This window comes from Synchiropus splendidus, chromosome 17 (assembly GCF_027744825.2).
Source record: "Synchiropus splendidus isolate RoL2022-P1 chromosome 17, RoL_Sspl_1.0, whole genome shotgun sequence".
Lineage (NCBI taxonomy): Eukaryota > Metazoa > Chordata > Actinopteri > Syngnathiformes > Callionymidae > Synchiropus > Synchiropus splendidus.
In genome coordinates, this window is record NC_071350.1 from 16648242 (window position 1) to 16665119 (window position 16878).

Below are 16878 nucleotides of genomic sequence, written 5' to 3' on the forward strand. Positions count from 1 at the left end.
CCTTGTGCCTTTCTCACACAGTCCAAAATGTTATTGGTGTTTTAAATGTATTATTCTCTAAAGACAAACACTGGAAAACCTCTGTTGTTATGATGGACAAGGACGAGACTGACCAGGCTCGGCTTCTAGTCTAGCGTAAGTGAAGGGAATCCAAACAGCTGAGAGGGTTGCGGCATTAAGAACACACCAGTGAACTTGTGCAGCACCTCCCCTTGTTGGCGTGTTTCCCTGTGGGTCTAGGATGTGGGGGCTTTAAGTGCTGCTGGGGTCGTGGAGTGAAAGCAGCCTATTAGAGAAGAGCAGCACAGAGGCAGCACCCCCAGACTCAAAGTCTTTAATATTAAATGTTTGACGTTTTCGGCTACCAAAGGTTGAGTTTACACGTCGAGTAGTCGTAGATGGGCGTCTTTGTGCGGGTGGCACTGGTGATGGAGGAGTTCTGGTGTCGGTCTGCTCGGTGTCGAAGGAGGACTTCTTCTCTGACGTTGCCCAAAACAAAACTGGTATGTGGCTCACTAGTCCTCAGTATTGTTAGCGTTGTAAACATTCTAAAAATTATTCAAGTCAACAATGCAAAGCTTTGCTGAAATTTGCTTGAACCATTGGAGAAGTACTGGTCGTTGTATAATACCGCTGCTTTACATGGTTAAGTCATCACAACATCACAACCGGGTCTTGTGCTTCTGAGTGAAAAGCCTAGCTGTTGACTTCAAATGCAACAAAGATCTGACCTCCTTTTCCTCCTCCAGCTTCCTGCCGACCTCAACAAAATGCACCTGACGGACCACGGCCATCAGCAGGTGATGCACATGGCTCCGAGCCAATCAGGGTGCAGCATCGCCAGCGACTCAGGAAGCAGCAGTCTCTCGGACATCTACCAGGTTAGTATCTCCTCACATGAAGACCCCCACACTTCGTCCAGCCTTGTAGACATTCTCACACAACAAATCCACATTTAAGTAGAAAAAAATAAATAGCTGAACTCAATATAAGCCTATTTTGATCCAAATCAAGTTATGCACTTCCACTATCCACAACACCTTCTTTTTTCTTTTCACACCACAAGGCTTGACTGATTTGTAGAAATAGATTTCGGGGCTGAGGTGCTAATGAAGCTGATCCCCTTCCTGTGGAGGCCATCTTTGGTATTAGGCTAATTATATTTGCATCCTGGTGGTGAATCCCCCTATATTCCCCTGCTGTTTGGAGAAGGTCACTCACGGTAAATGAACTTGACCTTTCCACGCTGAGCCTACAGCTCCTACTGGAATGCAGTCAATATGTAAATCACATATTGCTGTTGGGCGTAAATGGCTCGTCCCAGTGGTTTCGATGGCGTCTCTGTCTAACCTGTGACGGATGGATGGATAGCTCTCCGTCCTGGTGGAGGTGCTCCAGAAGTATTGTGTACTAAACCAGTAGTTGCTAAAGGTGATTTGAGTCTTGGAGATTACTAATATGTCAGACTCATTTCTACTGAGGCATGGACTCCGCTTGAGCTGCCCTTTGTCTGCTGCTTCAGTCGAACGGCTTGCCAACGTGGAGAGGATCCTCAGCAGGCTGTTAGGGGTTTCTCCACCTTAAAGGGCTAAATCAGCAGAGCTACTCCATGTTGCATCACATAATTTAGACCATGAAATCCAACTCCTGTGACTGGCGACAAGTGAGTCAAGATTTAATCAGAAAAAGAATATGGTGTTGGCGAAGTGACCCACTGGAGGTTCTGATATCAGAGAGAAAAATAGATTGTCCCACCTATAAGTGAGGCATCCCACTCTCTGGACTCTTTGATGTCCTGCTTGCGAGGTTGCCGTTCTTGTTGTTCGGACCTGGACTTTCAGTTCTGTCTGGAATGACTAGGATGAGTATAAGCGCCTCTGAGTTCTACCTTGAGACGACAGTTCTCATTTGAAAAGGGTGTCTTGTATAGCATGGGGATATGTCTTTCCCTGGGAGGTTAAACTATCTTGGGGTCTTGCTCACGAACGAGGGGAAGATCGAGCGTCAGAACATAGCATCTCATGATGTTGCTGTATCTGCCTGCTGTGCGTTAGTGAGAGACCTTCCAAAAGTAAAACTCCTCATTTTCTTGTGGATTTCTGCTCTCACCTCACTAGGTCACTTAGAGACGAAAGACAAGTGGCTAAAGTACCTTGGTCAGTCAGGAGACACGCCAAGTAGAACCACCAGTTTTGGAGAGGTCAAGTTTCTCCGTCAACTTGGAACCTTGAGTTTTACCTCAGTTCAAGGCCTCTGTATTGGCAGATGTGTATTATCTTGCGGTACGATACGTATCCCAGTATAGCAGTGGTGATACAATACATTAGTTCTGCAATATAAATAACCATAATTTTTAGGGGGAAAATCCAATAATGCAGCATATGATGTGCATAAAAACAAGTTTGTTGTGATGACGTCAGTCCAGTTAAACTCTGCCGTACAACAGTGGAATGAACTTAATCAACAAAATAGTATGCCGAAAGAAAACACAAATGCAGCGGCATATCCAACTGTCTATGCATTAATTCTTGATATAGAGGACTCAAAATATCAAGACAATATTGCACCATCAAGTATCGCGATGAACGTATCAGTATTTTCCTACACCCTGACTCGGTTGGTTCCTCTGGAGTGGGACACCTGGCCGTCTTCTGGGTGACTGCTGCGCCCTAGACCCAACCACAACGGAGAAAAAAAAAGCATGATGTTTGGTGTGTGCTGCACCACGGATGTTTCTTTTCCTCACTGCGCCGTCCAAGTTATTTAAAAGCCATCATCGTGCGCATAAACACAGATTGTGTCACTGAAAAAGAAAGATTAGCTCTGGTTACCTATAAATAGCTCCCCCACTTTTGCCGCTAATTGACAATTACTTCTAACGCCGACCATCTATTCTCCCCCAGCTGCTGGATTCCTCACTAATGCACACGGTGTAAAACGTAATTGCAAATTGTGGCACATCGCCGCTTCCAACCCAGGAGGTTGTACTATTTTACTCCGATGGGCTTGGCTTCCAGAGACACTTGGAAACATTGGATGGCTCTGCTCCGCTTCACAGTTTCATGTCTCTCTTGTGTTTAAGGAGCGCTAATGGTTCAGAAGTAATAATCCATAAATGTACAAGAAAGTGTTTTATCATTCTGGTAATGGATCCGGGAGCATTCCAATCCTTGCACTCAGCTTTTCGCAGTTTTAATTGACGCTAACTTTAATGTTTCTTTCGACGTCAAGCTCCATTAGAAAGGTCGAGCCAGGTGAGCAGCTTTGATGTTTACGACGCGATGCAAGTTGTGCTGGATTGATGCGCATCTTCTAAAGCCCCTGAAATCAAACCTGGCTCCGTCACAGATGTCGGCCGCGCTGATGCTGGCGGCGTACAAAATGGGTCAGATAACCGCTACCCAGACCTTATTTCTTCAGCCGCAGCCTGCTCTGATCCCATCGGCGTGTCACTGATCTGGTGATTGGGTTTGTTTACTGCTGTCTTAAAGCACTGACCCATCACCCAGCCGGAGATTTGGGCTGTCACTTCAGACTTTTACTTCTCTCATTCCATTTCCTCTCTGTTGAAGTGATAATTTACAACCACCTGTCCCCTTCCTCCGAGTGATTTCGTTCATTTGCCTTCTCCATTTTTTCCCCCTTGACTCTATTAGCTGTTGACTCCGAAGCCACGTTGGACCGTGGCACTTTTGTGGGCAGAGCTCATGCCACTCAGAAACCTCCTCCAGACTTGTCAGGCGCTCGGGGGAGTGAAGTGAAAGGGCACATCCTGAATGCTGAGTGATCTGTGCTCTCGAGAAATGAAAGAAATATCAGTGGCAGCATTGTGTGCTGGAAATAACAGAATCTCATTGTTGTGGCGGAATTGTTTCATCGCCCTTTCCCACTACTTCAGGGCGCCTGTTTCCCATAAAGGCTGCCACTGACGGACAGAGAGGTTTTCTGCTGTTCCTCCAAAGAACCTTTCTCTGTGTGAATGATGGTGTTTGGCTTAAAAAGGCACTAATCAGTACTTTAAAATGATTAATTACTGGTAATATGCTGCTAACACAAAGACCATTAAGTACTTTGTTAATGGTAATATATGTTCCCCAATATAAAGTGTTCCGAGACACATATATTTTCATTTAAAAAATAATAATAAATAATAGGAAGAATTTGAAACATTCAAAAGGAAAAAAATATGATTTTTGGTAACGGACGATAATATGAAGGTATGTATGAAATGTTGAAAAAAAAAAGAAAAATCATAAAACTATAGCAACCAATATGACAAAAACACTCACAACATGTTCTAAATATGATAACATTTGGTAATATTGTTAATTTGAAAAATTAGGTTTTCATCAACTTCAACTTCAATTGGTCTAAATAAAACAAAATATTTCCCTTGTGTAATACACTCAAAAGTTGGGGGAAAAATGAGTGTGCTATGGATCTATCAACAGAACAGAAGGATGCTGAAACCAAACAAACACATGGTAAATATAATAAAATACACTCTAGTTACATCAACAATGTGATTGTATTCAAGGTATAAATATAGCAGTACCAAATTCATGGAAGAAATGGAGTGTGAAACTGACTAAATCCCCATGAAAACTATGGGCTGGACATAGTTAAGATGATGAATGATGTGGGGTTTGTTGCGGTCCTATATCACAGCGGAGTGAAAGCGAAGTCAACAGATGGCCTTTTCAGCCAGCGCCGCCAGAGAGCTCCTCTTTTCACCTGTAGATTAACGGCTCAACTCCCGGCTGACATGGAAACACACAAATGCCAAAATGACCAAATGTTTGCCGGCACTGAAGCTAATTAGGGTCTTGCTTGGCATCAGTTTTAATTCATAAATGGCCCGTTGAGAAAATGGTTTTACGGCCTTGTTCAAATTCTCATGGAGCGTGGATATTTCTCCTCCCCAGGCCACAGAGAGCGAGCTCGGAGACGTGGACTTGTCAGGTCTTCCAGAGGCTCCTGTTGACAGCGAGGAAGAAGAGGAAGAAGATGAAGATCTGGAGAGAGCCTCCATCACTCTCCTGGGCCGGGACCTGGTCCGAGAGTGTCTGGAGAAAGATCCAGCAGACCGCAACGACGATGACATCGGTCAGTCCGAATACGCCAAGCCTGTTTTGACTGAAATGCTTTACGTGTTGGGCTGTGTGATGTAACCAGCGAGGGTGATCTCTGGAATCTAAAGTGACACATGCATACATTCTTTATCGTCCTCCTTTTCTTGGAAGCTATTTTGGTCCGTAAAAACATCCATCATTTAGCGAGGACAAAGTCGCGCCTGTGGTGCTCGTGAAAAGCAACTACTGGTGTTGTCAGACTCAGGGGCTGGAAAGCCAAGGAGTCATAAAGCGTCTGGCGGGTTTTTGATCAGTATTGACCAGTCAGTGACCCTTCGACCCGCCTCAAAAGAAAGCAAGGAAAGGGAGGAAATGATTGAGGCGATAATAGCATGAGGAGGAATGAAAGAGGGAGTTTGGTGAGCCTCAGTCGGGTCACAATGTTTCCTTGGAACTGGGTGTCTCACAGGTGGCAAAACACAGCAAGCTTTTGCCCCTCTATGGTTCATTTATCATCTGTCTTTTGGTTGACCTTTTTCCCCCTCTTTCTTCCGAACAGAGCAACTGCTGGAGTTCATGCACCAACTACCCGCCTTTGCCAACATGACCATGTCGGTGCGCAGAGACTTGTGCAGCGTCATGGTGTTCGAGGTAGTGGAGCAGGCGGGGACGGTCATTCTGCACGACAAACAGGAGGTACGGCTTGAGTCAAGTTAGATCGGATATGAATGTTGTTGAGTTTTTAGAACTCACCTCTGATATGTATTTTATTTTCTCACTTTATCCAACACCTTTTGTTTTTCCCAAATTTGTTGGACTGGTATATGTGCTATAATCAAAAATATTATAAAAATCTATACATAAATATACGTAAATATACATACATAAATAACTCCCACCCGATTTCAGTAATGAATCAAACAAATACTTTTTAAAAAAAATATCTGTGCCACCATCTTTTTCATTGCCAGTGCTATTACACTTCCTAATCATTTCATCATTTGATTTGATTTCTATAGCTGTCAGAACTCTATTTTTTTTATATACTTATCTATTTTACTTCCCTAGAGTATTTTTTAAATATTTATATATTGTAGTATTTCCAAAGAATAATAATAATAATAATAATTCCAATACTACTACTACTAATAATAATAGTAAGTACAACAGCTTTATTATTATTATTAGTAGTAGTAGTAGTAGTAGTAGTAGTAGTAGTATTCCCGTTTTTATTATTGGATTGTTTATATACAGTGTATATACTGTATATTTACTCATTTAAACAATGATATCTGTGCTTTATCCCCATAGTAATATGTGGTATGTGAAATTCGTATTTAAAGATTTGCATACATTTTTATTGATGCACATATTTGTTTTATTTTAATTTTCATTTCTCCCTAATGTTCTGCAGGTGTTTTGTCATGATTTTGCCAACACCTTTGCTTGAGTCAAATCTCTTCACATTAATTCAGTAACACGTGAGGCAGTGAAGTATGTGTGCAGCCTCCGCCCTCATCCCAGCATTTCATCAGAACGCAAACATGCTGCAGGTAGAGAAGTGCAAAAACATGGTAGAGTGAAAGGCCTGTCAATCACTTTCCCCGCAGATCATTAATTAAGTCTGATTCCTCTAAAGAGAGGCTGTTTGGTACGCAGTGCGCCGACGGCGCCCTCGGGGTGATGAATGGCTGCTACTGACGCAGTTTCACTGAACTCAGAGATACAAACCAAACTCATACATTTCCGCCTCGGTGATGGACGGCTCCGCTCCCTCGCGCCAGTCTCCGTGGACTGCAGTGGAAGGTCAAAGACACGCGCTTGGTTTTCTTCTTGAAAACAACCATAATCATACTTGTGTATGTATAAAACGATTGATAACACCACTGTAATCGTCCACACACTTCTATTGTGTGAGGTTTGGGAGCAGGAATCAAGCTCGCTGAAACAAAACCAGTTGGAAGTGTAATTTTAGCTGCAGAAGGGTCCAGGGAGCTGAGCGCAGTCCTCCCACCGTCCCCGACTCCGGATTAATGTCTCTTTATATTGGACCTGGAGGCTGTGGAGCCACCATGGGACTCGCACCTTCTTGGATTTAACACACCCTGGGTGGTTATTGATTGAAGTAGTGAGTCTGTTCAACCATGGACTTTTAAGACACTTTTTTTTTCTTCTTCTATTCTACAAAAACTTATTTTTTTGTGTTTGTACCTATTGTAATAATAAACATATATGATCTTTTTTCTAATATATATTTTTTTAAAATTATTTTCATCTTATTTTGCTTCATTTATTTAAAACAATTTTGGTTGTACTCGGTTGGGTTTATTTCTTTCTCACGCATCATCACTCGAGTAAAGTTCTTTCTGTGCGGTGTCCTACAGTTGGACCAGTGGTACGTCATCTTAAATGGAGCTGTCGAGATCAGCCACCATGAAGGAAGAGTGGAGACCCTCTGCATGGGCAACAGCTTCGGCATCTCCCCGTCCCTGGACAAGCAGTACACCAACGGCGAGGTTCGGACCAAAGGAGACGACTGCCAGGTATGTCTTAGGAGTTTATTGCACTTAATAGTTTACAGCAGTGCTTCTCAATTATTTTCTGTTGCGCCCCCCCCAGGAAGTAGTAAGCGTTTTTTTTAAATATTATTGCAGCTTTCCTGTTGTGTTTATTGGTCATCGTGATTTATTACATGCTAGCACTCTTATGTAATGATGCCTCATTACACAATCTGGTTTTTCTATAGTTGATTTTATTACGTAATGCGATGTCATTACACAACATGGTATAAAACAATGTAGTACTCCACGTGTCATCATATATTTCCAATATCTAGTCAGGATCCAGTGTATTGGGGAAGGTTATTGAGTTACGTCTTGAAGATTATGACATCAGTACATGTTGATGGCAAGAGGTCGGGGCCAGAAGGGAGCCTGGACCTTTGTGTTCGACTGGCTGCCGCCTCGACCCAAACTTCTACCAATGGCTACTGGATGAATTAGACAGAGACAAAGCTTGACTTGATCTACTGTCGGGATTCATGAGTCTCAGTTTTGACACCCCCAAAAGTCTGCATCAGTAGCAACCATTCTGTTTTGCAACTGGAAAGCATTGCGACTTCACAGTTCCTCACTTTGACGCATCACTTCCGTTCTTCAGACACGAAGGAAGTCCCTGAGAAAGATGCTTGATGAGGCATGTGCACAGACTCTTGAGTAAAGGGAAGCACTTGCGCGGCTGGGGTTTATCAGAAAGTCACGTCTTCGCACTTTCTGCTCTGTGAGATTGAAGAGGAAGTCCAGCCAGTTTCGACTGGAGTCCGCTAAGATGGCTTGTTGAAAATATTTCTTCATTTGTGAGCGACTTCCAGCGTCGAGGGAGAGTTATTGCGACGCGACCCCTCTTCTCTTATGTCTCTCCCTACACGGCGGAATGTGGCGACGGTGTTATTGCTGGAGTACCCGGTGGTGGTGCAGAGCAACGTGGTGCTCTTCCACAAGTTCACTCTCTGCCCTCATGTCTTCCTCGACCAGTTCGTCTGCATCGCCCAGGAGGACTACTGCCGCATCCTGAACCATGTGGAGAAGAACACGCACAAGGTGGAGGAGGAGGGCGAGATCGTCATGGTGAAGGAGCACCGCGAGCTGGACCGCAGCGGCACCAGGAAGGGACACATCGTCATCAAGGTCGGTGGTGTTTCATTTGATGGCCCCCACTGCCTCACCATCCACCACTTTGTCAGTGTCTCATGAACCCTTGAAAGTGACTGACTACAACCTCTAACCTGGCAGCAGAGTGACGATGATGAAGGATTAGTTTACCTTGTCATTGTGGAGTTCCCGACGCGCACACGTTTTTGCTCTTGGCCGGTTCTTAAGAAGCAGCGTTAGCACAATTATTGTTTGCTGGAGCATTTTTCTCCTTTGCTCGTGGGCTCCTAAGCCTTTTGATCCTTTCCCCCCTCCATCCTCCAGAGGCAGCCAGTTATTGATCGTATAATGGGCCTGAATGATTCTCTTGGCCGCAGCTCTGAGCTCAGCTGCCGGCTCCAACGCGTTTCCAGTGAAGTTCAGTCAATTGACAAGTGTTAGCATTTCCTCTTGGTGTTTTCTAAAGCTTTGTTCTTTTTGTCGGACAAAAGAGGAACGCTGTTCAGCTTTCTGTTCCCCGTTGGAGCCGGAGATCTCCCAGGAACTCGTCTGCAGCGTTAATATTCACTCCCTTTTTGGCTTTGTACAGTTGAAATGAACACTGATTCATAAAACGCATCGGCGCATCTTATCTCACATCTTACCTGAGATTATTATTTTTATATGTTGTTGCAACGTCTGCATTTCCAATATTACTTCTTTATATTAGCATCATTTTCATCTGTTTCCCATTTCTACTCAAATGTAGTTTTTATGATAAGAAATGTTTTTTTCTCACTCACAACAGTTACCATAGTTCTCAACTTAAGCATTATATTAGATTCATGTATACATTTTGAGTTATTCATTCACATGAATGTAATGTAAGTGTGTGGAATTGTCATCTACAGTTGTGTTCACACTATTAATATTCCACTCAAATGTCACATCTCTGCTCTCTTTTGTGTGGCTTGATCCAAATTCATACGTATTCATAGTATTCCGCGTGCGTAACTTGAGAGCCTGACCGTTATTGTCTTGACCACCTGGTGTGTTTGAGTGCGCTGTGGTGTGCGGACAACTTTGATTGATGAAGCGCCGCAAGCTCCGTTCATAATCTTTATCATGTCCTTGTGTGTGCAATGATTCATTTGAACCGATCTGCTGTGTGCACTGTAAACATAAACACGCATGTTGTAGTACTACACTTTGATGCTGGTGTGACTATATTAGTTTGTTCTGCCTCCTCAGGGAACCCCAGAACGTCTGATCATGCACCTCGTCGAAGAACCCTCGGTGGTGGATCCCACCTACATTGAGGACTTCCTGCTGACCTACAGGACCTTTGTGTCGAATTCCATGGAGGTCGGGAAGAAGCTGCTGGAGTGGTTTCAGAAGGACAGTCTCAGAGACACAGTGAGTTCTTGTAATACTGAAAATGTAGATACACTTTTTCTTCCTTGTAAAATGCCATAGAAAAGTTTATAGAGTTGACTCCGGTGGTGTCCAGATGTTAAGAAATCAATCTATTTTGATGTCAAAACAAATAATTAAAATATTTGAATCCCGTCTATTCAAATGTGCATTTACGCTTATCACAGTTTACTATTCAGAGAGTCGATCTGACAGATTTGCTTTGCGATTTTAAAGCCTTCACCTTCACTCTGTTATTATTAGCTGCTTCTTATGGTAAGGATTCATGCATGTTGATGGTAACTCCAGCGTGCTGCTTCTCAAGCCGATCGATGCTCCTGCTGCCAGCTCAGCTCTTCTTCGGCCCGACAGCCATTTGTTCATGTCCGACACTCCCATTGTCCATAACTGCTTTAGGTTTAGATTAGTCCGGTGCTGTCAATAGTCTTTACAAAAGCCGTCATGTAGGCTTATGAAGTCAAGCCCGCTTAAAGAAAATCCGATCCAGCCTGTAAGAGGGCGAAAGGAAAGGGAGAGATGAGGAGGAAAATGTTAAAAATAGTCATTGATTGATGCACGGTGGCCTTGGAGTTGTGACAGTGTTGACCTTTTGTGAAGGTGGTGCAACTGTTGACGTGAATGTAGCTGCACTTGTGAGCGTCACAGACTGGTGCTGTTTGAAAACATGGCTTGTGCTTCGTAGGTAACAAGAATAGTTCTGCTCTGGGTCAACAACCACTTCAATGATTTCGAGGGCGACCCAGCGATGACCCGCTTCCTGGAGGAGTTCGAGAAGCTTCTTGAAGCTACAGTGAGGCGACACAACAATCATGTCCTGTGTTAAGCATTCAGTATCGATTAAAAGTGAGAATTTTGGGATTGTTTTCCCCTGCCAGAAAATGAAGGGACACTTGCGACTGCTCAACATCGCCTGCGCAGCCAAAGCGAAGTGGAGGCAGATCACGTTGCAGAAGGCGTCCAGGGAGTCACCGCTCTACTTCAGCGTGCAGGGCGGCAGCGAGAGAGGCTTCGGCATCTTTGTCGAGTCTGTGGAGGAGGGGAGTAAAGCTGCAGAGGCCGGACTCAAGAGGGGGGACCAGGTGAGGGGATCTACACTTCAGGTGGTGATTTTTCAGCCTGATTTATGAAGAGAATAGTTTGCCCACAGCATCAGTGCGGACTGAACTATTGTCTTCTAGAAAGGATTTCTCTTTCTCAGACTCTTCACGAGTTACCTGAAATGGTTCCAGGGTCATAGGCTCTGATCCTTGTTAGAATCAGCCATGAAACTGAAACAGGCATTGTGTCAGGACCCGTTTGTATGAGACACCCACCCAGACGTGAGTGAGGTTTCATTTTGAGCCTTCAGACTGGGTCACTTCCACATTTGAAGAAACCTTTTCCAGAATATCACTGACTCGCTTTTCTTGGGTCGTCCTACTTCCAACACCATTTGTCACATATTGCTTTTTATTGCACCAGATCATGGAGATCAACGGTCAGAACTTTGAGAACATCACCTTCTCCAAAGCAGTGGACATCCTCAGAAACAACACACACCTCGCTCTGACGGTCAAAACCAACATTTTTGGTGAGACTCAGTCGTCTGTAAACGTCACAGGATGGAGCTAACGGTTCATCTCACCCTTCGCAGTCTTCAAAGAGCTCCTCAGCAGGATCGTGCACGAGAAGAAAAACGGTGGTCCTCATATACCTAAAATTCAGGAGAAGAAGGGGAACCGGTTTTCCATCCCAGAACTTCCTGGAGACATGGAGTTTCCCACGGACCACAAGGCCACCAGGAAGATGAAGGCCAACACAGTTTCTGGAGGCCGCAACAAGATCAGGAAGATGCTGGAGAAGACGCGCTTCAGCATTCTGCCTCCGAAACCCTTCAGGTGAGAGGATTTGTTGAAAAACTCTTGTTCAGCTCAAATAGAGGTTTGCTTAGAGACACTGACTCACAGAACTGACCTTTTTGTTTCATCTTATTATCTGTATTTGTACAGGTATTTAACAGTCTTTCTTTCACAGTAAATATTTAAAAAAATATTTAACCTTTTTTTTCCTAAATAGACATTGGTATCCAAATGAATTTGCTGTACTGAACCATATTTTCTCAATAATGCGTGCATTTTATTCATTATATTAGATTGCATTAGTTTTAGTCTGGTATTGTCGTAATAATTTATTATTTTACTGTGTTTAAATGCATGGAGACTTTTTCCGATTTTAGTATTATATTAAATTCAATAATATTTTAAAATAAAATGTCCCAATTTTCCCAGATATTACGTTTGTACACTTTTGTTTTGGATTTTTCTGAATATTTCTATTTTCATTTTCGCAGCCATTTCCATTTCATTTGGCGCTATAGCTGAATTTATTATGTTTATATTTAATTACATTACAATGCTGAACCAAATTGCACCTGGTGCTCTGTTACCGATACTTTCTTAATATATTCTGTCTCCAATGTATCCAATTTTGTTGACTTTCCCCATGCACATCATAAATCTTTTGCTGTCATTCAACACAACTTAACCATTATATTTCTTTCAAAATGTGCCCACATTTCCAATATCTGTGAGCGTGTGAACATACACAGCTGGTACCTGAACTCTGCGCCCGCTGTAACAAGCTGCGGTGTGTCTGTGAGTAAAAATCTCGACGCCGTTGCCGAGGGTCTTGCCGCAGCAACACTCAAATGTGTGTTTGAAGCAGCCGCACACACACTCCTGTGCTCATTCAGCCTCCTCTTGTGGCCTGAATAAGCCTGAAATGGAGCGGTAATTAACTGCTGCTAAGTGCTGCCACCAAGTACACTCGATTAAAAAGCAGCACTGTTCCTTTCTCTCCATTTTTCGGTGAATTAAAGTCCCTTTGTTATGGTGTTTCTGCTCCGCTAAGAGCCTTTTTTTTTCTTCCCCTAAATACGTTTGTTTCTAAAGAGCATCCCTATAAAACACACCAGGAAGGACGCTTCATGAAATACTTGAACTTTACAAGAATGTTTTGGCGGTCACATGCTGCCAGAGGAATTGAAAATGCCGTCATAGTTTCCACTCATCAGCAGTTGTGATGAAATTCTGGATGTTAAATGAGAAGTAAGCGTCTCCGTTAGATTCTTAGATCATTTATTGATTTATTTTTACTCATAACATTCATAACATTTGTTTAGTCATCCATTCCTCTTTACATTCATCTTATTTAATTTACTATAATAATATTCTTATGATAATATTACTCATAGACCTCTGTATAGTCACTCTATAATAGTATAGTGAATATACAATAATAATTTAATAACTCCATTCAATAAATCATTTTCATTTGCTCAAAACAAATTATTGCTTTTACATCAGGTTCAACCTCTACATTCTTCTGCCGGATCGATAAAGATCTTATCCGTAGCTTGTCGATGTTCCTCCAGCATGTGTTCCTGCTGACAATAATTGTTGCTCATATTCAATATTCCACACGTAACGTGATGTTCCAGGCTTCATTTCCCCCTGTCATTTCATGGCTCTGCAGGCTTGGTTAGTCTCTCTCAGGAGTGGGAAGCCGCTCCTCTTACCTCTTCACATCGCTGCTCTCACTTTACCAAAGAACACTGCACGCACATCGTCGCCTCACCTGCGTTTGTATTCACACACCAGCTGTTGCGCTCCAGGCCGCCTCATTGGTTGCATCATGCTTCAAAAGGTCTCCGCGATCATCCGTTTTCATGCTTCCAACAAACCCTTTTTCATGCAGATGAATTACGGCTGATGAAAGGGGCTGGACTGGAGATGAAAGGGTTAATTCTGTATCTGTCGGGAAGGTTGCTAGAAGATCATTTTTCATCTAATACACTCTGATCGTGATAGAGACGAGTACACGCCTCAGCTCTTCTAATTTCTTTGACGTCACGCTCCACTCCAGGCTCCAGTTTTTTATGCCAAATTAAGCCTCGCGGTATTAGCAACCAACACCGGTGACTTAGCATCAGTAGATGGGAAGCAATGGGCTGAAGTATTAGCCTCTGCTCTGTATTGCAGTTAAACTTCTTCCTCCTGTAGGGGGCGCACTACATACTTTCAACACCTGCCTTTTAGATTTTATTCTACTTCAGTCAATTTTCTAACTGACCCTTCTGTGTGCAGTATTACGTCCTGTCATCCTTTTCTGACCCTGAATGACTGTAGCAGGTGTCCTTTTCTTTTTCCCGCTTTTCAATGTCGTCTTTCCCGTTTGTCTGCACTGCTTCAGGGGCCTGTTTGGGTAAGACTTTTTTGTTTGTGTAAGTCTCACCCCCATCCAGATCGATCAGAAACCGCATAATCATGGAAGAATAACGGCATGTGTTCATGGCATTTCTTGACCTTTTTGTGTTTCATATATTGATGAGCCATTCAGTCGTCTTCTAACAATCATCTTTGACTGTAGATGTTTTTCCATCCATCTCAGTCACGTTTATGAGTGGAATTTCAACCTGTATTTTTTCTTCCTGCCGTGTCAATACGTGAACTAGCCGTCTGTGCGTGACGTTTATGTTCAAGTCTAAGCCAGTGTTTATCCATATATTGCAGCTGCCATGCTTGCAAGACTGGTCTGTCTCCAAAGAGCTGAGCTAGAAGACACTATTAAGATCATGAAGTCTGACTTGCTTGCTAAACCTTGTCATATCTGATAAGGGTGTATCTTAGTAGTCCTATATTGCACTGCAACAGGCACATTACATTCATAAGAGCCAAACTTAAGGTCAATTTGGTCTGTAATTTTTTTTTAATTGTACTTTGTGACTAACTGTGTCACCTCAACTTTGGAGCCTGTTTGACCTCTGGTTTTCAGACCAGCAAAAGAACACCAAAGGACCACACTGTGTCGCACTGATCCACTTCTATTCTAGTGTTTACACCTGCCACGGAGAGTCCAGTAACGCCATATATATATATATATATATATATATATATACTCTCTACGTATGAACTGGCGTAGCTGCCGGGTGTGGCATGGTGCTGCAACATCGTGTAGGACATGCGTTCATGGGAAACCAGCGGTGAGATAAAGCCTCCCCCCCAGCCGGACGTCGATCCACACTAATCTGAGTCGAGTGAAGTCTCTCAAACAAACAGTCAATTTCCAGCCTCATGTTTTATCATTTCCCTCTCAGCTCTTCCTTCCCCTTACCTTCTCCTATCATCACACTTCATTACCGCAGGGCTGCTGTCGCATTCCTGCAGAAATATTCCCCGGCACGCCTGAGGCGACGCTCTAATTAGTGCGGCGGGTGAACAAGACGATTCAGACGAGCCTCCTTACAAATTCATTACCATCTCATATTTTCCAGGATTGTGCGCCGCTTCTACCTGCTTTACATTCAGATTTACATGGAGACAATGGTCCACCTTATCCTGCGGGAGACGCTCAGTGGCTGTCGTGTTATTTGTGAAAAGAATTACCATTTGGTGCAGTCTACCCACAGAGGCCTCTGACTAAAGGGGTTTGTGGTTCGCACCAGGATGCCTGGCTGAACAGTTTACCATGTTTTCCCATTCATTGTGGTGACAAAACACCTTTGACATCAGCATGTGTGAATCCCAGTGACACTGGTGGACCAAAAATGGGGTCTCATCTTTTCTGAATATGTTTCAATCGCAGTGACGGTGGTGTGGGTCAGTCTCAGGACGACAGCATCGTGGGGACGAAGCAGTGCCGGCACAGCGTCGCCATCATGCCCATACCTGGGAACTTATCGTCCAGCAGCCCGGACCTGCTGCAGCCGGCCACCAGTGTGCTCGACTTCTCCTACCCTGCAGGTAAGATGGCTTTCCTGTGAACTTATAGGAAAACAGAATCCGCTCTTTCTGTGCCGACCATCATCGTTCCCCTTCTTCTTTCCTTCTCTTGTCTTGTATTCTAACTCGGTTTCATCTTCTCTTTCTGGCTTGCCAAGCTCTGGGACTCTACTGTGAGTATATGCTGTTCCTTTTTTCTGCTCCAATCCAAATGTGGTAATTGGAAAGTGCATGGATCGGTTGTGAAGGAGAATCAAAGCAGTCCGGCTTTCTCATCCCTTTCCTCAATCTAGCTTTTTTAAGCTGAATATTTATTCTGCTTTGAGTGGCTTCTTGCGTCAACTGAACTAGTATTTGTTACAGGGTATTTTCTTAGCTTAAAAAATCCTTTCAGCACTTCTGCTCGTGGATAGAAGTTGAAGGTCAAATGCTTGTTCTGGGGCCAACAACAGATCGTGCAGTGTGTGAACTTGTGAATAACTAGTATAGTAGTGTTGATATGATGATAAAAAAAAGTAAATGTTGATAACAGTTAAAATGAAGTCAACCACTGCAATTCATTCAATTCATCTTGCCCTCAGAAACTTCCCCTTCTCTGCAAGAGTCCATCCATCCAAGTGTTGGGATTTTTGCACTCGTGCTGAACATTGTCAGAAGTTTGATTCGGTGACTGGCTTCTTAATGGTGCAGTAAACTAATAATTAAACGAGCCTTTGGCTCGGCAGGCAGAGGCTTTCTGCTCCTGTGTGAGCGCTCTCAAATAATTTAATAGAACCAGGCCTCTCTGGACAGAAGCGCTTCCCACACTCTCACAAATCACCGTTAATGAGACACGATCTTCCCCGCTGTGAACAAACACACAGGAACTCTGCTGCTTTAACATTCCAAAACTCGTTTTTTATTTGCTCGACACTTTTTTGGCACAAATATACATCTTTTTTAATATTCGTCCACTTGCTTTCCTCCGCTCGACCTAGCGCTGAT

General features: G+C 43.4%; 1 protein-coding gene across 11 annotated transcripts in view; it reads left to right on the forward strand.

The window, feature by feature from the left end:
- Positions 1 to 16878, forward strand: part of rapgef6 (Rap guanine nucleotide exchange factor (GEF) 6) — an 89536-nt gene that overhangs the window by 57532 nt on the left and 15126 nt on the right. For 6 of the 11 annotated variants that reach the window (XM_053847255.1, XM_053847247.1, XM_053847256.1 and 3 more), the window contains 13 exons: positions 750 to 881; positions 4926 to 5106; positions 5632 to 5768; positions 7457 to 7615; positions 8606 to 8758; positions 9953 to 10117; positions 10818 to 10925; positions 11011 to 11214; positions 11597 to 11705; positions 11769 to 12012; positions 14366 to 14377; positions 15758 to 15915; positions 16053 to 16067. In XM_053847255.1, coding sequence (XP_053703230.1) covers positions 750 to 881; positions 4926 to 5106; positions 5632 to 5768; positions 7457 to 7615; positions 8606 to 8758; positions 9953 to 10117; positions 10818 to 10925; positions 11011 to 11214; positions 11597 to 11705; positions 11769 to 12012; positions 14366 to 14377; positions 15758 to 15915; positions 16053 to 16067 — 1777 coding nt within the window. The remainder of the gene's footprint in view (positions 1 to 749; positions 882 to 4925; positions 5107 to 5631; positions 5769 to 7456; positions 7616 to 8605; positions 8759 to 9952; positions 10118 to 10817; positions 10926 to 11010; positions 11215 to 11596; positions 11706 to 11768; positions 12013 to 14365; positions 14378 to 15757; positions 15916 to 16052; positions 16068 to 16878) is intronic. The other 5 variants (XM_053847248.1, XM_053847252.1, XM_053847251.1 and 2 more) reach the window with 3 other exon arrangements.